This window comes from Monodon monoceros, unplaced genomic scaffold (assembly GCF_005190385.1).
Source record: "Monodon monoceros isolate NGI ecotype Baffin Bay Population unplaced genomic scaffold, NGI_Narwhal_1 Super_Scaffold_2, whole genome shotgun sequence".
NCBI classification, from domain to species: domain Eukaryota; kingdom Metazoa; phylum Chordata; class Mammalia; order Artiodactyla; family Monodontidae; genus Monodon; species Monodon monoceros.
Window position 1 is genome coordinate 72301416 of NW_021703776.1, and position 22201 is coordinate 72323616.

Sequence of the window (22201 nt, forward strand, 5' to 3'; positions counted from 1 at the left end):
AAGAGTAATTGTTTAGAGGAGCTGCTAAAACAATATTTATAACACATGAAAATTATTTTTGTACCATGTTTAACTTGTTTTCTCCTATAGTGACCTATATATGAATTTTAATAAGCTTTTTATTATAAATAAAGTATACATATTAATATAGGAATACTTTTTCTGTTTCAGAAATTAGTGTCAGTGATAGGTTGCCGTATACACTATAACTTTTCTCTACAAGCACACAAATGTTTTCCTTGATTTTTAGTAGAAAAAAAAAATCTTCCTTTTACATAGTTGTACCTTCACATGATATTTAAAACCATCTGTTAGGAACAGGTTACCCTGATAATCACTTTGAAAACAGCATGTTTTAGACACACAGCATCAAAACAGCAACAACAACAACAACAAAAACATATGCAGTTTTGCAACATACATGTGCTACAAAAACCTTAAAAATACAGTTCTACTCCAACAGATAAATAGGTTTGGCCAAAATATTTTCAATCTAAGTTCTGTTAGTAAAAAGGGTGATTATTCCCTTATTTTTCTCCATTTGCTTACAACTCATAATGTCATATAATATACATTCATTGGACATATTTATACTAAAAAAATTACTCATTGTTTATCTGAAATTCAAATTTAACTGAGCATCCTATATATTCATTTCCTAAACCTCAGTGGGGGCATGGGTTTGCTCTTCTTTAAAGAGGTAAAGTAATGGTTCCTTATGTGTTGTTCTTCGTTAGTGTGGAAGGCCCTTACCATGTCTTGGAGGACAATTTTTTTTTTAACTTTATTTTTTTTAACATCTTTATTGGAGTATAATTGCTTTACAATGGTGTATTAGTTTCTGCTTTATAACAAAGTGAATCAGCTATACATACACATATATCCCCATATCTCTTGGAGGATAATTTAAGAAGGACTTCAGGAACTTGAAACAGCTTTAGAGGAAAACCACAAGATGGCCAAAGCGTGGAAAAATAAGAAATAACACTATTTAAACTGTAGATGAGAGGGCCAAGGTGATGAAATAGCAAGTATTTGGAGTGGGCTCACATAGTGGACTGTGCCAAGTTCCTCATTTTTGATGAAGGTACGCAGAAACTGGCTAAGACACAACTTAGGAGGGTAAGCATAATAGCTACATTTATTGGATGCCAGTGTATGCTGCATAATTGAATGCCAGTGTCTCATAATTCATCTCTAACCCTCCTGGCCAACCCACAGATGTGTACCATTATTATCCCCATGTTTTAGATGAAGAAACTGACACTCAGAGTCAGAAGGTATGTAAATGGTAAAGCCCAGATTCACATCACATCAGAGTGTGATGACACCAAGGCCCATACTCTCTCCACTACACCCACCTGTTCTCCAGAAGGCTTATGAGTTATTGGGAACAATGTTGTTAAGCAAACTAGTCTGTAAATATTAGGCATAAGATTAACTCATGGGAATTTTGAATCATTTAAATGTGGTCATATAAATGAGCAGTTGTGTGGGCTGAAAAACCCTGAAGACTTACTGTTAGAAATCATTGTCAAGGTAGTGTCTGGCTACATTAGAAGGGATTTTTGACATGTATTGTTTTACCTTTCTAAAGTCAGCTTAGGTTTTTTTGTGTTTTTTGCGGTACGCGGGCCTCTCACTGTTGTGGCCTCTCCCGTTGCGGAGCACAGGCTCCGGACACGCAGGCTCAGCGGCCATGGCTCACGGGCCCAGCCGCTCCGCAGCATGTGGGATCTTCCCGGACCGGGGCACGAACCCGTGTCCCCTGCATCGGCAGGCGGACTCTCAACCACTGCGCCACCAGGGAAGCCCAGCTTAGGTTTTTTGATGATAATAACACTAAGTGTTAAAGCTTTAGGCCTAGGAATCAAATGTTGAACAAGGCATGTTTTAAAATTTGCTTTCTCGACAGCCCAGTAGATCTGTCACTTTTCAATTTAGGTTACATATTTAGATTTTTAGCATTTATCTTGCTATCTTCAAATCCACAGACTGTATACTTTTTGAGGGTAGAAACTCTCAGTATTTAGACAAGGGCATGGTATGCAATGGGAGCTCACAAATATTTGATTAATATTATGTGATATAATATGACTTCATAAGCAGTGAGTGTTTATAAATACAGTATTTTAAATGTCATCAGGAATCTCCTATTGGGATCTTCTTTCCTTGGCTTTGTTTTTATGGGCCTACTTTTCAAATTAATGGAAATAATATGAATGTAGAAAGGGCTAAGAATTTTCCTTAGTATTTCACTCTGGCAAGTCCTCCTGGAGAATTTAGCCATGACTGTTTTTATGACTGCAGTTTCCTTAATACGGGGCCTCGGCCATTTTCCATCATCATAAATCCCTTATACACTTATAAGCAGGATTGAAATGTTTTCTAGTTTTTATATTTTGACTCTTCACTTAGATACATTATTTCTATCTTGAGATTATGTTAAGTAAATATTGTAGAAGAATTTGAAACTATAGAGCAGAAAAAAGCTGGTGTAGCACCTCAGAAATTTTAACTAGTAGATATATCTCCAAATGCAAAGTGAAATATTTAAAGAAATTATTCAAGTAAATAAACTGTCTTTGCCAATTACTTGAATGTTTTATATAAAGTTGCTTTTTTGCACTTGACTTTGTGTTTGAATTCACAAGTTTGTAGAATCTTCGAGTGGACGTTGTTTAGTCAGGACTTTCAGGCACAAGGAATAAAAGAATCACAATGAGGGGCTTCCTTAGTGGAGCAGTGGTTAAGAATCCACCTGCCAATGCAGGGGACACAGGTTCGAGCCCTGGCCCGGGAAGATCCCACATGCTGCAGAGCAGCTAAGCCCGTGCACCACAACTACTGAGCCTGCGCTCTAGACCCCGTGAGCCACAACTACTGAGCCCACGTGCTGCAACTACTGAAGCCCTCAGTCCTAGAGCCCGTGCTCCACAACAAAGAGAAGCCACCGCAATGAGAGGCCTGCGCACCACAACGAAGAGTAGCCCCCCCGCTCGCCGCAACTAGAGAAAGCCCGCGTGCAGCAACGAAGACCCAAAGCAGCCAAAAATAAATTAATTAATTTTAAAAAATCACAATGAAACTGCTGATGGAAAAAAGAAAGAGAAAGAAAGGAGGAAAGGAAAAATGTACTGGTTCTCATTAGCTGAAGACATGGTGGATGCAGATGCTTACACAGTAGCATTAGTGGCCTTTCTTCATGTCCAGGATCCCCTGCCTCTTGGGTCACTTTCATGCTCAGGCAGGCTTTCTCCACACAGTGACAAAGATGGTCATCAAACAGTACAAGTTAATATCATTCTCAGTGCTAGTGATTTTTGAGGGAGAGAGGTCCCCTCCCAGTATCTATATTAAACCCCAAAAGACCCTGGTTCGCCTTGCTTTAGTCACATGCTCACCCCTGTCCAAGCTCTGGGTCAAAGGAATAGAATTCACTAAAAGGCCAGCCTGGTTTGCAAGCTCACCTTGTGGGGAAGAGATAAGCCAGGTGGTTGACAGCCCCATTAGATAGGGGAGAGTTTTCAAAAGAGTTGCCAGTAGTAGAGCAGGGGCTGGGCAGGTAAATGCAGAAAAAGTTTTCAAAATATTGTGCCTTTAGAACAAAAATCTTTTCCAGGAAATGCAAATAATTTGAAACAGCTCAAATAAGCATCATACTTAAAAAAATTAGAAATACACTTGTAAGAACTAGCTTGCATGTTTATCATATTTTAGATAATATTTTATCCTCTTTGAATCTCAGTTTTGTCATGAAAGCATGGGAGTTTCCCCCTGAAACAGTTTACCCTGAAAACATGGGAGTAATGCTTACCTTCTAAGAAAATGTTCAGATTAGAAGAGGTGATGTAGTTGATGGCCTCTTGTAAGCTATAAAGTACTACCTATATATATATAGTTATAAAATATTATGATTTCTAAGAAAAATCAGTTCCTAAGGAAAGCAGAGTTACCTGTGTCAAAGTTTTGGAAGTCCCTCTCTTTTAAAAACCTATTCCATGACACCTGTTGTGTTTTTTCATGAGCCATCAGTACTTGCTTACAACACAGGTATATGCTTTGAGACAGGTTTTTGTTGATGAGGGCAATGATGGTGACAGTAGTAGTGGTGATAGGCACAGGCAGTTACTCAATAACTCTTAGAGAACTAACTGTATTTCTAGATTTCTAGGGCATGAAAAGCCCAATGTAAGCTAGTTAAATGAGAAAACTAGAGGTAGATAGATGGCAGACAGAGTTGAGTATGTGGTCTTACCATTAGGTTAAGCTGGTATTTGTAGCTAATAGAGCGGCCCTCTTTAAAGGAAATACCCCTAAATACCAATAGTTTAATGACCAAGGTGCCACTGAGATAATCACTCCCAGGAAATGTTTTGCCAGTGAGTTTATGTTAACTATCAACTGAAAAGAAATACGGAAATGTTTTATGAGTGATTCAGTTTCACCTGCTATATGCATGACATTTTAAGAGAATGAATTAGTCAGTCTGTTTGAATCATCTTTACGTGTTCCTTTTAGTAAGGAACTCAAAGTTGGTTAAATGGCCAGTGCTGTTTCAGAAAGAAAGAAAAAACAAACAGTAAAAAGACATTTTATATTGAAAGCCTGATCCAAGCACATCACAGGAATAAATGTATCAAGGCAAAAATACATAAAAGATGAAAGTAGTTCTGGAGTCACTCCCAATATAAATATTAAAATTGCTCACACAGCCTGATCTGGCAGATGATATAGATAGAGAAGAGAGAGCAATATATGCCAGTTTAATGGCATTGGAGTAAAACGTAGAAAAACAATCTCAGAGTTGAAAATTATTGGAGTTGGAAAATACTTCATTGGTTCAACCCAGGGGTATGCTTGTAAGTATTTAATAACCATCCCTCCAGGGGGGAAATAAGCCCTGATTTTTAGTGTTTGCCAACTTCTGTGGGGTAAATACTCCCACCAAGGCTGATTTCAAGCAACCAAGATGAGGTCACTGAACACGAGTTGGGAAGAGATGCGTACGCTAAGCCATCATTAGCTGGTTCCAGGGGCCTCCAGCACACAACTTGTTCAACACTGTAATTTTACAAATAAGAAAGCAACTAAGGCCAAAGGAGTTGGGTGACTGGCTTTGGGTCATACAACCATTTAGCTGTACTGCCACAACCAAAACTCAGGTTTCCACCCCACTCGCCCGCCATGCTGAGCTTCAGTATTGGGAATGCATTGTGAGGAAAGGACTATGACTGATTGATTAGTAAACTTGCCTGACTCCCTTAGCCTGGATAAGTTCCCCTTGAGGGGCTCCCATAGACATTTCCACGTTGAGTTTAAACTGTAGTCCGTTTGTCTGCCTCTTCATCTCACAATTAGAAAGTTTTTTATTTATTTTCATATCTTCTGCACAGTATCTCAAACACAGTACATGCTCAAAAACTATTTGTTGAGGGCATGAACAAGCAATAATAGAGAATATTTATTGTGCCAAGCACTGCTCCTAGTGGTTTATGTTCATTAACTCATTGAATCCTCAGAGTAACCATCATAAGTGAGACAGGTACTATAATCACTCCGATACTTCAAATGAGAAAATAAATGCTCAGAAAAATTTACCGAAGGTCACACAGACAGTGAATGGATTCAAACCCTGCAGTCTGTCTCCAGAGCCTGTGCACTTGATCACTCAGCTGTCACTCAGTTAACTGGCAGTGTCATCAGTGTGCATAGCTCAGCAACAGATATTTCCCAAAGTATTCCTCCATTCCTCGTGAGGGACACAAACATTTCCTGGAGAAGATCTAATCTGACCAACACACACCATTGTTAACGGGGAAGGGCCTCAGTTAATTGGAATGATTAATAAAACAGGATGTTTAAGTTTTCTCGTTATCTGAGGATTAAATAGAACCCATATTTTAATTAAAAATTCTGTTGTTGACAGTGGGCCCTAGTCCTATATTTTTGCTTTAATAAAAAAATTTTTTTAATTAACATTTTTTTGATTTCTCAACCTGAAAAATGGCGTCACCATTTGCTATCAAGAGAATATGAAGAAAGTATAGGAGACTGGGTTACTAACTCCAGGGTTATTCTGCAGGGTTTTTTCCTTAAATAGAAAAAATTTTTCTCCTTCCCTACTGGTTTTCTTATAATTTGCCATCTCATCAAATGAGATAACAGTTTGTACATTTTCTTGGATTCTAGTTGATTGAGGTTTAGTACCATGAAAGACATGTACGAACCTTCAGATAGGAAACTTATTTTTTAAACATAATACCTCAGATTTTTTTTTTTTAAGATCATGTTGAAGGTTCCCTCAAAAAGCCTAGAAGGAAAAAGTCATTCTCACTCCACACTGCATTCATGGGCATCAACTAAGATGCAAATTGGTTGTAATGCTTTTTTTTCTTTTGACAATGATAGTTTGTTTATTTTCTTCCCGTATTATTTTTCCTAGAGAAAATACAGTGATAAATTATGTACTAGGCTAATGTTCCCAATTTCAGAAGATACACTGATAGCATTTTGAGAAGTGCATTTAATTTTTCTGCATAATGTATTCTAGAAGGTTTAGACACATATTTGTAGTTTGTATTTGTCTTGTAATAGAACAACTTGTCCCAAATCCTTTTCTTCTACTCCTTGTTATTCCCCCTACCAGTGCCAAAACTTTTCTAGTATACTTTAAAATAGTGAGACTTACATTCAAAAACAGCAAGTTTATGCATATATATATACATATATATGCACATATGTAACAATCATATAGTTATACATGTTTAAGTGTGTATACATACACACGTATACACTATGTAACAGACAAAGTGCTTTCAAGGATAAGATCTCTTTTTGATACTTAAAGCAGTCATGTGAGGCTATTGGACCCTGGGAATCAGAGGTGAATGAATTGCCTAAAGTCATACAGCTAGAGAGGGAAAGGGCCAGAACCAGAGCTCTGTCTAACTTCTGCTCCAGTACACTCTCCCTCTTAGCTCAGGAAGCTGCTCCAGTGTTAGTGAAGCATTCAACATCCCGGACAGATTCCTGTCAGTCAGACATGGGATTGAATCTGGTTCTGTGTGACTTTTGGCAAGTTTGCTCATCTAGAAATGGAGAATAATAATACTTCCTACTTCACAGGGTGTTTACAAAGAGTATATCAGAGGGTTTAGCAGAATGCCTGGCACGTGGTAAACACTCGTATACAAGTTATTGTTATTTTTATTATATGGTTTATACCTTACTGAAGCTCTGCTTTGCCCTCTGGTCCAACTATAATTTTGTAGCCTATATCCTCAATCAGATGTCTTCATTTGGATCCTTAAAATCATTGTGTCCTTGACCTTCTTTCTTGGGTTTCTTCCATATCTCATGAATGTGAAGAGGAGGTCATATACATTGTGTCTTCAGGAAGCCCTCAGAGCTACTATACAGTCCTTTCTTTCTTGCTGACCTCAGTTTGCATACCCTGCTGTAGATATTCTAAACCTCCTCCTTTACCCTGAAGTCCCTGGTCACTCCTCTGTAACCATCAATTTCAGCAGGTGGTCATATACCCTAATTTATTTTTTAGAACATTGAGATCGTATTCCCTGAACTCCTTAAATGTCCCTATATCTTTATGTGACTTCTCATCTTCTCCTGCTGTCTCAGAAAGAGTGACTTCTCTTATGTTTCAGGGCTCTTGGAAATGCCTCTTTTTGATCCCTTGGAATGTTGATTGAACAATTTTTATCTCCCTCATTTGCTCTTTTTGTTTTCCCCGCTTCTCTAGGCCCATCTACTTGCATTTTTCCTGATTGTATCATATGCTCTCTCCTGCCACTTTATCTTTGCACAAACTGCTCTTCCACTAGGAATTTCCATTCCTCATCCTCCTTCAAGACTCAGCTCTAGCCTCATTTCCAGTCTGGTTGGCTGCCCTTACTACACATTCCCATAATTTCTGTCAACCCGTTGCCTCCACCAAGTGACTGTGAGCTTCCTGGGAAAGGTACCGTGTTTCTGGGTTCCAAGACCTACCACAGTGCCTGGCCTTTAGTAGATACCCAACAAACGTTAGTAGAAGAAAAAGAGACCTACAAATAAGTGTACGTCTTTCCTGCAACTTAAAGTCCTCTCAACCCTGATATTGCCTTCTGCTTGTCCTTCCTTTGACAAACATTCTACTTCCTCATCACATGTACCCTTGCAATTTAGTGGTCTGATACCACTGTTGAATCTGCTGAACCTACTCTTGTAAAGGTCAAGAAGGAGCTTTTGTGTGGATTACATCCACCTTCCTGAGGCCCTCGCCTGCCTTCTGTGACACAGTGCAATTTTGGCTCTCATGACGCCTCCCTGAACTAACTTACCTTCTTTGCTTCTTTCACTAGTTTCTCTAATGTGCGTATTCTCCGAGATCTGGTTCATTTGTCTTCTCTTCCTTCACCTTTTCCCTCCATGAACATACTCTTTCTTGGTTTTAACCATCCCCTCTGTGCAGATAACATGCAAAGTTTATTTCTATTCCAACTAGAATCCCAATTGCCCCACTAAGATCAAGTCCTGAAGTTTCATTCTTTCTAATGCACAGATGGCAGATACTTGGCACTTATGCTTATACTTGCCTCTGTCTCATCTAAGATGGATATTACCTCACCCAAGACCAATCGTGCCACTTTCCCAGTAAGAGCAGGGTTCTCCTCAAAATCCTTCTCATTATTCTTCTCTATTGCTTGGCACATATGCTGTCTGCTTGGAATCTTCATTCTTCACTTAAGATAACCTGCTTGCTGGAAACAACGTAAAACCTACTAGTCATTCCTGTAGTAGAATGTTTTCACTCATTTCAATAACACATCAAACTCAACATATTCAAAACCAGCTTATCATATTCCTTGATCTTTAGCCTAACTTCCTCCTACTGACCACCCTAGTTTGTAACTTGTTCCACTTTTTCCCAGATGACGCTGCTTATCTTTACCTTCTCTTTGTGTTCCACCAGTTTAGGTGTCCAATCTTATTTATTCAAATATGTCTCTCATTCATCCCTTCCTTTCTATTCTTGGGGCCACCATCTTGCTTCTGGCCCTTACTACCTGGTTATGGACTATAATGCCTGTCATCTGGTCTTCTCATTGCCAGGTTCTCCCTGCTCTAAGCCACTTTTCCTCCAGATCAATCTTCCTAGAGTAAAACCTTGCTCATATGACTCTCCAGCTCAAAACCCTTCAATGACTTTCTACTACCTCTTAAATAATGCCTGTAATTCCTATCAGTTTGGTAGGGTAAAATTATCTTTGATTTTGGAGTCAGTAAATTTGGTTTTAATCTCTGGCTACTACTCTTATCTGTTCTGTGACTTTGAACTTATTGTTTAATTTTTATTCACTCATTTATTCAACATATATTTATTGAACACCTACTCTGTTCTAGGTTCTATATCAAGTCCTTGAGATAGAGTGATGAATCGAATAGGCATTGTCTTTGTCTTCTGGACCTGAAATATATTGGACTTGTCCATATTTCTCATGATCATAGTAATCCTAAGTACAGGCCATGCCTTCCTCTCTTGATGCTTTTAGCATTTGGTTTTTGCTATGCAGGAAATTATAATACCATGTATTATAGTAATTTGCATATATGTATTATCTCTCAACCCCATTGTAAGTTCACTGAAGGGTAAGTGCCATGTCCCATTTCCCATAGTGTAAGCACAGAGCCGTGCACAGTGAATTCTGTTGTGTTTTTGTGGACCTAGAGTTAGTCTTTGGCATAGTTACAATGCCCAGTATGTTTTTAGAGGCTCCCTTTGTCCTGTCAGAATTATGCATTTTTTCAAAAGGGGGAAAGAAGTAATAACTTTTTGGTTTCTATTTCTCTAAGGCCTTTATTTTCTAACCTTGCCTATAGCTGTTATAAGTAGAACTCACAATGTTTATAACTTGTGCACCTTAACTTTTTAAAACCTGAATAACAAATCCACTTATGCTTCCTAGTAGAAATACTTTCCTTGTGCATACAATGGAATGTAAAAATAATGTTCTTTTAACTAAATAACTTTTGACTTGGTAACGAACAATATGTTGTTTTTCCCTGAGAAATAATTCTAGGACTTTAGTCCTAAAGATTATATTTTATTTTATACATTTTTAGCTTTCTGTTTTTACATTCCCAGTGATCTTACATTAAGTTAAGCATTTGTCTATCCAAAACAATAGGTCAGTTATAGCCAAATTATAACCATACCTTTCCTCTGCACACAAAATCCTATAAACAGCATGTGATCATATTGCTTCTAGACTTTATGATTGTTTTGCACCAAAAGGAAGCTAAATTTAGCCCAGTAATTCTACATGCTCCCAAGGAAACAATGCCTGCTGTGACTTGTAGAATAAATGAATCTGAACCACAATTCCTTTACTTGACTAACTGAGAAAGTTTAAATATCAACCTAGTCATTAACCACAGATATTAAACCACATTAAACAACCAGCAAAAGGTTAAGAAAGAAGTTTGCTATTTTTCTGACTTCGCTGCTGAATGAATCTAACCTAGTTGCTGTTACGGAACAGAACATTGTTTGCATCTCATAATGGTTCTCTAAAATTACTTGTTCATGGCTTGAGTTCTAAAATTAGACTATGTAGAGTCATGTCCAACTGCACAATGCATCTTTATGTGAAACCAGCTAGAGTTTTTTGTTTTCACTCAATGTAAAAATTCCAGTTAGGAAGATTTGTTTCTAATAGTTTAACTGGTATAGTTCTTTCAGTTTCTTCTTTGTTTCTAACAACAGCTAAACTGCTCTTGCCTTGAACATGTTTTGGCAGATAAACTTCTCACCATGAAGGCCCCTGCTGTGCTTGCACCTGGCATCCTTGTGCTTCTGTTTACCTTGGTGCAGAAGAGCAATGGGGAGTGTAAAGAGGCACTAGTAAAGTCCAAGATGAATGTGAACATGCAGTATCAGCTTCCTAACTTCACAGCAGAAACACCCATTCAGAATGTCGTTTCCCACAAGCATCACATTTACCTCGGTGCCATTAACTACCTTTACGTTTTAAATGACAAAGACCTTCAGAAGGTTGCTGAGTACAAGACTGGGCCTGTGCTAGAACACCCAGATTGTTTCCCATGTCAGAATTGCAGCCACAAAGCCAATTTATCAGGTGGTGTTTGGAAAGATAACATCAACATGGCTCTGCTTGTTGACACATACTATGATGACCAACTCATTAGCTGCGGCAGTGTCCACAGAGGGACCTGCCAGCGACACGTCCTTCCACCTGACAATACTGCTAACATACAGTCGGAGGTTCATTGCATGTACTCTCCACAGGCAGATGAAGAGCCCAGCCAATGTCCTGACTGTGTGGTGAGTGCCCTGGGAACCAAAGTCCTGCTGTCTGAAAAGGATCGATTCATCAACTTCTTCGTGGGCAATACCATAAATTCTTCTTACCTTCCAGATCATTCATTGCATTCGATATCTGTGAGAAGGCTAAAGGAAACGCAAGATGGTTTTAAGTTTTTGACAGACCAATCCTATATTGATGTTCTACCTGAGTTCCGAGATTCCTACCCCATTAAGTATGTCCACGCCTTTGAAAGCAACCATTTTATTTACTTTTTGACAGTCCAGCGGGAAACTCTAGATGCTCAGACTTTTCACACAAGAATAATCAGGTTCTGTTCCGTAGACTCTGGTTTGCATTCGTACATGGAAATGCCTCTGGAGTGTATTCTCACAGAAAAGAGAAGAAAGAGATCCACAAGGGAGGAAGTGTTTAATATTCTCCAAGCTGCGTATGTCAGTAAGCCTGGGACCCAGCTCGCTAAGCAAATAGGTGCCAACCTAAATGATGATATTCTCTACGGGGTGTTTGCGCAAAGCAAACCAGATTCCGTCGAACCAATGAATCGCTCTGCTGTCTGTGCGTTCCCTGTCAAATATGTCAATGAGTTCTTCAACAAGATCGTCAACAAAAACAATGTGAGATGTCTCCAGCATTTTTATGGCCCCAACCACGACCACTGCTTCAATAGGGTAAGTCATACAGGTTCGCTACTTACAAATTATGAGGTACAAGTCATAATAGGTTATCAGTCTAGAAGAGAATATAAAGGGCTTTCTGGTGCTTGGTAAATGGTCTTTATCCAAATATTTGCAAATTCTCTCCAAGAAAATTTAGAAATTGAATCTTCATTTAAAGGTAGAATCATAGCTTGAGAAAAAGTTAATGTGATAACTAAAAGAAAATATAAAATACTCTTACAATTTGGGTTTACAGGTTTGCCAGTATTTTTCAGATTATTAACCTTGTTTCTCATATCAGTAGTTCTGGTCAGATGTACGTAAAGTTTAACACAACAGCAATTCCTGTAAAACACAATTATTGAGATGCCATGCAGTCTTTACAACGTTTAGAATAAGATGCTTAATTTTTAGGTTTTGAAGGCTTTTTTTTTTTTTTTTAATGAGATCCCATTCGCTCACTGATGTATGAGTGAACAGTCTCTATTCTTGGCATTATTTAAAGAAACGTCACTAAAAACAAACAAAACTCTTCTAAAATGTTGATAAATTAAACATTTTTAAATGCACTAATATACCTCTCTGAATAAATTAGAAAACTACAGAGGAAATTTTTGCTCTCAAATCCATACTTTGGATCTTGACTTTAATACATAAACTTCGTGCTTGAATGGGCAGGTGTCTACCAAGTTCTAATTTGTTGCTTTTTACCTGGTTGGCATTTGATATTTATAGATATAAATATTCTTGATTGATGATTGTTTGTACTTACATGAAATGATATTTTCCCTGTGATCGTTAGGGAAATTCTTTATTGCTTCGATTTAGATATAGTAAAGGCTACCAGCTATACCCAGAGGATTTATCCTGCTAGTCCTCAGATCATTTGGTGCTAGAGGAAGAGCATCAAACTGGGAGTCCACTGTGGCCTTGGGCTTTCTTGGTGGGGACCCAGATTTGAACATACAGACCTGGTTATGCCTCCTAACATAATGACCACTAGTGATCATAACTGGATGAACAAATTCTATAGCTTTTCTAAAGACAATTTGACTTTGAAAATGTACATCTCACTTACTCTAGCAGTTTTCAGTCTAAGTGGTAAAGGTTATAACTGCAAGCAGGAAGAACATTAAACATGTCCTTGATAAAAGAAAGTATATAATTTGCAGATGGATAACAAGGGCATAATAATTCAGAAACGTTTGTTTCACTTTTGCTGAAATGTCTAGGATACGTCTCCAGATGGAAACTCTTAAGTAATTTATTTATAAAGTTAGAAAAGTGCTTCTGAGAAAATGAATCCGTCTTTTAGTGAACTAAAGACATAACTTTCTTCTCTCTCAAAAGTCTATGAATATACATAATATACATACATATATATCCCAACTAAGACTTATTTCTCCCTGGATACATTTAATATATGTTGCAAAATCTGTAAGAAGCAATGGGATTGCTCATGAGGCTGTCCCTTTTCCTCACTGGAAAAGACAAAGAATGGAAGGAAACAAAAAGACTTTCAGCAACCTGGGAATTAGGACATAAAAGTGTAATACTAATAGCATTTCAGAGAAAACATTTTTCCTGCATCCAATGAATTGCTTCAGAAACAAGTTTAAAAAAGAGTCTACTGGGAATTCCTTCAGAGCCTCTAAAGCACACGACTTTGCTATTTAAATCTTGTTCTGTTAAAAATTAAAGACACTTTACCTTACAAGGGTATACTGATATCTTATCTCATTGTTTTATTTTGTACATTTCAGCCCCCAGATGTAAAAGTATTTATCAATTCTAGAAATTCTCAAAACACAGCTGAACTTTATCCTACCCCTTTGACTTTTTTAGTGTTCCAAAGGGAACAAAAAGGCAGGGTTACCCAGTGAAATTCAGGGCAGGTTTATCACCCAGGAAAAATGCCCAAAATGCACCAACCACACCTGAAACTCTTATCACTCCCATCACAAAAATTCTTGTGGGAAACAAGGTGGAACTGGCCAACATAGTCTTCTTACAAGGGAAGGCAACTTTTACACTAGCCAAATTCCACAGAGACAGATACCTTCCAATCTCTTCTATTTATTCGCCTGTTTATCTTCTCTGGTTACTAAAGGTCAGAATTCTTCCAAGAATGAAACTACCCACGTTATCAGTTTTCATATACCCGCCACAGAAAGACCTCAGATTGTTCCAATAGTCAGCATACAGTCATTTCCCAGCTTCATCTTAAAATGAAGGCACTAGAGCTGTTACTCACACAACAACAAAATGATTTACGAGATCAAAAAAGTTTGGAGGGTCTTCCCTGGTGGCGCAGTGGTTGAGAGTCCGCCTGCCGATGCAGGGGACACGGGTTCGTGCCCCCATCCGGGAAGGTCCCACATGCCGTGGAACAGCTAGGCCCGTGAGCCATGTCCGCTGAGCCTGCACGTCCGGAGCCTGTGCTCCGCAACAGGAGAGGCCACAACAGTGAGAGGCCCGCGTACGGCAAAAGAAAAAAAAAGTGTGGAAATACTCTAAGCAATACAACTCCATTTTGTCTTGGCAAAGATATCAGGTGACCCTTCTGACAATTTCTTGGAACTAAGTTTTTATTTTGGCCTAACGTTTAGTGAATAGATACATATATTGTAGTTTTGTTATTAACAAAACTAATCAGTCAGATCTTTATGGAGGGACCATTGTGTGCTCTGTGGACAAAGTTAAGAAAACTGCAACAGTAACCTTCTGAGGACTTAGAGAGCACATTCGCAGCAGCAGGGGTTTTCTGGCCCTCCGTGAGCTTCCACCCTACGCAAAATGTGTCTCTATCACAGGATCAGACAGAGGACCAAGAAAGGGTCTTTTAGATTCTGTGGGTCCAACAGGTGTATCAGACCTGACTTGCTTAGATCACATATTAGATCACATATTATGTTGCTTTTTCCACTCTCACATTTTATGAAAGTATCTGTGCAAACTCTTCATGTACATCTTCTTATATTGATGACATCACTAAAACCGTCTTTTGAGTCATCTGATAGTTTCCAAAGCAGATCATCTTCACCTCTTAGTTATTTGTGCTTCAGAACTCATTAATTCCACATATGATGCTGTTTTTGGAAACTTATCCCAAGCCACAGATACCCATTCATGTAATACAGTGTTGATTATTAGTTGTTCTTCTTGATCTTTGTGGTGTAACCATTTTCTATGTTGCTTTTGAAAGTGATTCCTAAAGGGTTTGTTCACGGTGATTTCCAACATTTAGGATTATGAGATTCTACACCCACAAATAATTAAATCTTCAGTCTTAAATATCTTTACCGCCTTTTTGTACCCATTCATCATTTGACCTCTATAAGCATCCTAAATTAATCGTGATTGAAGTTGTTTTAGGCTAATGTGTGTTCCCTAAACAGCACATTATTATTCAAAATAGAGTAACTGAAAAAATGCCACATAATCTGGAGACTTTGTAAATCCCCAAATTTGGGCATAAGAAAACCTCACCTTCTACTTGGGGATAAACTATTAAAAACTTATTTTAAGCACATTAACTGGATCTCCAACAGTATCATATAAGGGATTTAGTAACATGACAATTATTCCAGGAAAAAACTAGAATCAGTACACATTAGCCCAGTTTCTTCCAAATAAGAATGGATATTGAATAAGGGAATTTTTTGTCCTCAAATCAACAAAGATCCTGTTCCCTAAATTATAGTATATTTACTAAGAGAAGTGGAGTTATACATTTTGGAAAGATTTTTAATCAAAGTTGAAATATAAAAGGGGCCTTGAAATATCTCTCATCTACCCAGGAAATATAGTTATGACGTTATACTTTTTCTTGCAATCCCATTACCAAAGTTTTTTTCTACATATAAGCATTTGAAAGAATAGAAATAGACTGGTAGCAAATATTTTTACCAATATCTTGGTCATCTTATGACCAGTGATTGATCAGTTGCAGGGGAAAAGCATGTAATTTGGTGCCAGACTCACCAGGTTGGAACTCATGGTCTCCTGCGTACCAGCTGTGTAACTTCTGCCACGTTACTTAATTCTTAGAGCCTCAATCTCATTCGTAACATGCAGATAACAATACCTACTTCTCAGCCTTTTTGTAAAAATGTGGGATAATAAATAAGTACCTGGCACAATAAGGTGACCATAAATTTATCTCTTTGGGAGGCAGCATAGCCTAATGGAACAAGACTGAAATTAAAGAGATCTGGGTTCAGACTTGTACCCCATGATTTTCTATCTGCCTGACCATGAGGGCATTATTTAAACTCACTGAACCCGTTTTCCTCCATGCAGGACTATGGTGTGGACAAGTACAATAATGTTTAAAAGGCTCTAACTTTGTCCTTGGCACATAATAATTAACAGCTATTATTGTATTGTTATTTGTGTAAAGAAAGTCAAACTCAAATTATTGGATTGTTTCCTGGAAGAGACACATTCTGGTTCTATTGCTCATGAGGGTCTTTTACTTCCCCCACTAACTGTTATGAGGGACCTACCTCCATAATGCTTAATTTGTGTAAGTCCTCCTTAACACTTAATAGTTCCAAAAGAAAAAAAAAAGGGGAGATATGGGAGTGGTGGTGGTTTGGAGGGTGAAGAGAAAGTCAGCTAAATCAGAATTGTGCTATATAGTCAAGCTAAAAGGTGTAAGGTGCTCCTTTACCTGACTTTCAATTCTAACTACCTATGGCACTATAAGATACTATGCTAATGTAATTTATCTTATGCATTCAAGAATTTGCAGATAATGCAGTTTTAGAAAAAGTTAACCTCACAGGTTGTTTGTACTAAGCTTCCTTGTTTTTAAACATCATTTATACTCTAATTCAAAGAGTAGCCAACTGCTTCCCAAAATAAAGGAAACTTAAAGTAGTAATTTTCCATCTCCGTTTTAAAGAGTGCCAAAGTTAAAGGGTCACCACTCAGAACCATCAAAGGAAGAAAGTAAAATGATTAGAACAATTTTGAATGAAAACAAAATCAAAACAAGATGCAAACAAGGGATAATAGGAATAGGCATAAAAATAAACATACAGTGATGTTTCTTTATTACTATTATAAAGATGATAGATGAGTAAAATTGGGTTACATTCAAGTTGTAATGGAAGAAAATAATTGCAGCCTTCCATCAGGAAACCACAAGGACCATTATTGATCTGTCATCCTCAGGGCATGTCTCATAATATTTGATAAAATGAACAAAGATTTATAACTCTTTATAGGCCATATATCTATAATCTCCCACACCACACCATTTGAACTGGGAATGTGGAGTCAACGTTACAAATAACATCCATGTAATTATACTGGTTTGGCATGTCTTATTTAAACAGTCTAGCGCTCTCAAGAGAACGTATTTTGTATTAGGGATGAAAAATGCGAAGTCAGATTTCAGGGTTTTTTACTTCCTGTGCTTCGAAATGAGAGAATGTTATCCTATATGAAAAATGTTGAGGATTCTTCATTCTAAACACCAAATATCTTGGCCATATGCCAAATGTAATAGCTACCAAAGCAAAATCTTTCAAGAAAGAAAATCCTTGAGGTCTAAAGATTCAATATACTTAAAAAAAATTAAGTAGAAATTCATTAATTTTACACTTGATTCCTTTCCTTCTGTAAACTCTTCTTTATTGTCTCCCAGGCTCAGGGAGTCGCTGCTCCCTAACTTATTTACTTGAATTCTTCATGCTGTCCGTCCCATGAAAAGTGCCATATTGCATTAGTTTATTAAAAGGAATTTTAAATTATTTTCTTTCCAGAATTTATAACACTTTCTGAGATCACAGGGCACACCCTGGGGGTATTAGAAAACATGTTACAGAGCGAGCCATTAAAGCTGTTTGCTTTTTTCTCGTCCTCCTGCTAACCCTTCTTTAAACCATTTTATAGTTTATTCACAGGTACAGCCCAGGAAAGAATGAAAAAGCAAAGACATGACGTTTTAATAAACTAAGCAAAGAAACACAGTTAATGCTGAAACTATCACCAAAAATGTAAATAAGTTTAACGTGTGGATTATATTATCATATATGATAAGACATGCTAATATGTAAATTAATTCATTTTTCTTAATATCCTTTGAAGCAAGTGGTGTGATCTGTGTTTTATTTAAATAGTTGATTTCTACATGGAGACTCATTTGGTAAAGTTAATGGAGCAAACAATAAGGAGTTCGGGCAAAAAAATAAATCTCAAAGTGGGTCTTTGAAATGCTGAAGTGTTAATAAAAATTTGAAGCCACAGCTCTGATACATACTTTCATTGCCATACTACTACGTGATTAGTGACTTCTGAAAGCATATGGGATCTTGCTTTTTTTTTTTTTTTTTGCGGTACGTGGGCCTCTCACTGTTGTGGCCTCTCCCGTTGCGGAGCACAGGCTCCGGACGCACAGGCTCAGCAGCCATGGCTCACGGGCCCAGCCGCGCCGCGGCATGTGGGATCTTCCCGGACCAGGGCACGAACCCATGTCCCCTGCATCGGTAGGCGGACTCTCAACCACTGCGCCACCAGGGAAGCCCGGGATCTTGCATTTTGATAAGAATATTAAGCTCCTTGAGTAATAATGGAGTTTTTATTGCAAATAATGTATCAAATTTTGGGTGTTACACCCTTACTTCAGACTTCTATCTCATTGATGGCATCCCACCCTGCATTATTATCTCCTCACTCTAATAAGAAAAATGAGGAGCTGCCAGAATTTGGATAGAAAACCCACCAGGAATTTCTGTCGTTGCTTATTCATAGATTGGCACAGATACTGAATCAGTGGGCACCCGGCATCCAGGATGACTCAGTGCCCAGATATGTGCTGTAAGTCACATCTCCAGCATCCAGGGAGGACTGTAAAGGGCCCATTTATCAGGGAAATGAAACCAATGGCTCAGCTACTCTTGAAGTCATTAAAACTTTTATTTTTTTTAATATAATAGTGAATGTGGTAAGTGATTCTAGGATCCTGGTTACATTCCAGTCTGATAATTATATATTTTTTCTAACTAAAATGGTCCGGGCAGGTTTATTTGCATATGAATGACTTGCTGAGTAAAATCCTTGGAAAAGAGGTTTCCTGCACTTCACCCTAGACCTAGGCTAAGGTGGGGCAGATGAAGTGTGTCTATCTTCTATACTTCAAAAATATTCTCTAGTTTTTCAACAAGAGGACAGAAAAATATCTTAAAAATGCATGCTAATATAGGGCAAAGGCTTCTTTTAACTATTCCTGATGTTCACTCATAGGGGAAGGTGTTTTATGAACAGTATATAACTATAAAACAAAAAATAACAATTCTGAATTAGGCTAAAGTCTGACTTCAGTTGTTTGATTTGGGTAAATCAACAAAATGTTCATCAACCGAAGGACATTAAAATGGTGATATTTCAAATGGTGCTCTAGGTAAAAGGCATGAATTAAGGTCAGTTTTGATTTGTGAAGCATTCTTTTCTAGAGCTGATTTTTTGAAAACTAAACTTGCTTAGTTGTCTTCTAAAAATATATGGCTTATTCATGATTTGCTAGAATTTGAATCCATGTACCAGAAAATATAAATCTGTAGGATACTAAATTTTCTGATGACATTTTAAATTTAAAATCTGATTAACACTTGCATCTAGCAACCAGTCTACTAACTAAACTATAGGTGAAGTGCTACTCAGGAAATGGGAAAAATGCAAAGATTAAATTGGTCTGTTAGCTCTGAGTGAATCAATAGTATTTAGTGCTAATGCACTAAGCAGATTACAAGCACTAATGCAGTAGCAGTCAATAGCAAAAACGAATATCTCTAAAAATTATCTTGACAATAAAACGTGCAATAGTTTCCATTTAATTTAAGCTAATTACATTACATGCTTGTTCTTGCATCTTATTAGTTTAAGCCAAGTGCTAGAATCCTAACCATTTTATTTAGTGCATAAAATGGCCAGAAACTTGTAATCATCATTTTCAGCAAGAGACAGAGGAAAGGATTTATTCAGACAACTAAGATTCAACAAGAAATTCAACAGGAATTTACTGAATGTCTAACCTACTGGTATTACAATGGTGAGTAAGATAGGCCTGGTTCTTGTCTTTATGAAGCACACCTACTGGGGAGGAGATGACAATCAGTCATACCAGCAAACAAATACATCATAATAATTCATGAAATATAATGCGAGGGAAATAAACATCTGTGAATGCAAATGAGGAGGAAGATCTAAATTTGGTAGTGTAGTCACAAAAGGCCACCCTGAGGAGGTGAAAGTTAACTTTTTCATGAAGCTAAAAGTTAACTTACATAAAGCTCAAAAAATCAATTATGGGGCTTCCCTGGTGGCGCAGTGGTTGAGAGTCCGCCTGCCGATGCAGGGGACACGGGTTCGTGCCCTGGTCCGGGAAGATCCCACATGCCTCGGAGCGGCTAGGCCCGTGAGCCATGGCCGCTGAGCCTGCGCGTCCGGAGCCTGTGCTCCGCAACGGGAGAGGCCACAGCGGTGAGAGGCCCGCGTACCAGACAAAAAAAAAAAAAAAAAGCAGTTATGTCTTCACTACATGGTCAAGTACATAGCCAGTATTTAACAAACTAATTTTTATCTATATCATAAGCTCGAGGTCTTAACTATTTGCTGTGGCATTTAAGCAACTTTTTAAAGTGGGTTCTGACCATGAGTGCATATTACTTTAAACTTAGAGAAATGTATCACAGGAAGTAAAACTGTGCTGGAGAATTTAACTTTTTTAAACACTTTATCTTTTTTAGAAAAGTTGTCAATGTTTCCGAACTTTGTCTTTTCTTTGATTTCTAAATAGTCACTTTTCGTTAAGTAATTCTTAGTGTGAAGAAGATAATGTGTGAATTTCTAGAAGCTAAGGACATAATTTAGGTAGCTCTCACTTTCACTGCCTCTCATAGCCTATCACTTTAATCACCTTCTTTGAAAGCAGAATTTTCTTATATCAATCAAAGTTGTTTCTTTCTTCTCTACCTCTTCAGTCTTCTGTGGCCAACACTTGGGACCCTACTCATCAGAAAAACCTGTGTTTCTTAGGGATGGAAGGGATTGTCCTGTTACCAGTAAGTCCTATGACCAAAAAAAAAGTCATATAATTATGAAAACACACAAAATAAGGTCTTTTGAAACTGTCAAAGTTATAAAAATTGATAGAATTCAAAGAAATGTGATGCTGAGTCTCATTGTCTTTCAACATCTGTGGACTATCCTCTACACAACTACATCCGTTTTAGACCATTTCCTTCTCATGAGAATCATGTGGCCTAGAGGGCCAAGTGAGAGACAAGTGCTCCCAGGACTCACGAGGATGTCATGAGCACCTACTGAATGTACAGGGGCATGCGCTCTGGTTAGTACCGCCTTTATGCTGTTTTAATGCATCTCTAGCTGCAGACACATTTTGCCTTTCTCTTTTGTTACACTCATGTTTATCTATATATATTTAATCCTGCAAATATCTAAATAGGTTTAAGGTCTTAGGCACTTCGTCATGCTTTTTTGTACCTAAGCGTGTGCTTTGCAGATCATAGACATTAGTGTTGATTTTGACAAAAAATTTTGTCTTCCAAAAAATATGTATATATATTTACACAGTAAACAGAGACCGTCTGATTTGCTGCAATGTTTGGATAAAAGTCCTTGATAAAATCTGCAAATATATTTTTGTGACTGGATCGCAGAAAGCATTGTTTTTGTCATCTCCACAAGCCACGAAGATTTATTTGAAATGCAGGTACAAAAAATATGTATGAAGAGTAGAAAGAAATTCTCACCTTTTTCTCTGTTCACTTTGTTCACATTTGTTTGGCCCAGAATGAAGTAGAGTTTGCCAAGGGAAAAGATGAGGGAATAGGAGGCATTTAATCTTCAGGGCTTATTCCTGTGCCTAAAGTCAGAGAGGTCACTGGCTTGCCCCTTCCTGAAGGCTGTAATTACAGGCAGAGGACTGTTTATTTTCCAGTAAAGTGACCAGAATCTTGAATATAAGAGATTGTTTATAAGAGTACAGCGTGAGCAGGAGTTATACAAAACCTCAGAAATAATAGGAAGGTGAAATTATTTTTCTTCATAGTCACTAATATGAGAAGGTCCAAGACTCTGGAAATGTTCTACAGTGCAATAACAGAGGCAAATATGAGGTCAAGTTAGGTGATCCTGGTACTTAAGGAACTGAATTAAATTAAT

At 37.8% G+C, this 22201-nt stretch overlaps 1 protein-coding gene across 2 annotated transcripts in view; it reads left to right on the forward strand.

Annotated features, from left to right (window-relative positions):
* Window positions 1-22201, forward strand: part of MET (MET proto-oncogene, receptor tyrosine kinase) — a 154064-nt gene that overhangs the window by 23040 nt on the left and 108823 nt on the right. For both annotated transcript variants that reach the window (XM_029233407.1, XM_029233406.1), the window contains exon 2: window positions 10803-12019. In XM_029233407.1, coding sequence (XP_029089240.1) covers window positions 10817-12019 — 1203 coding nt within the window. In that variant the 5' untranslated portion in view covers window positions 10803-10816. The remainder of the gene's footprint in view (window positions 1-10802; window positions 12020-22201) is intronic.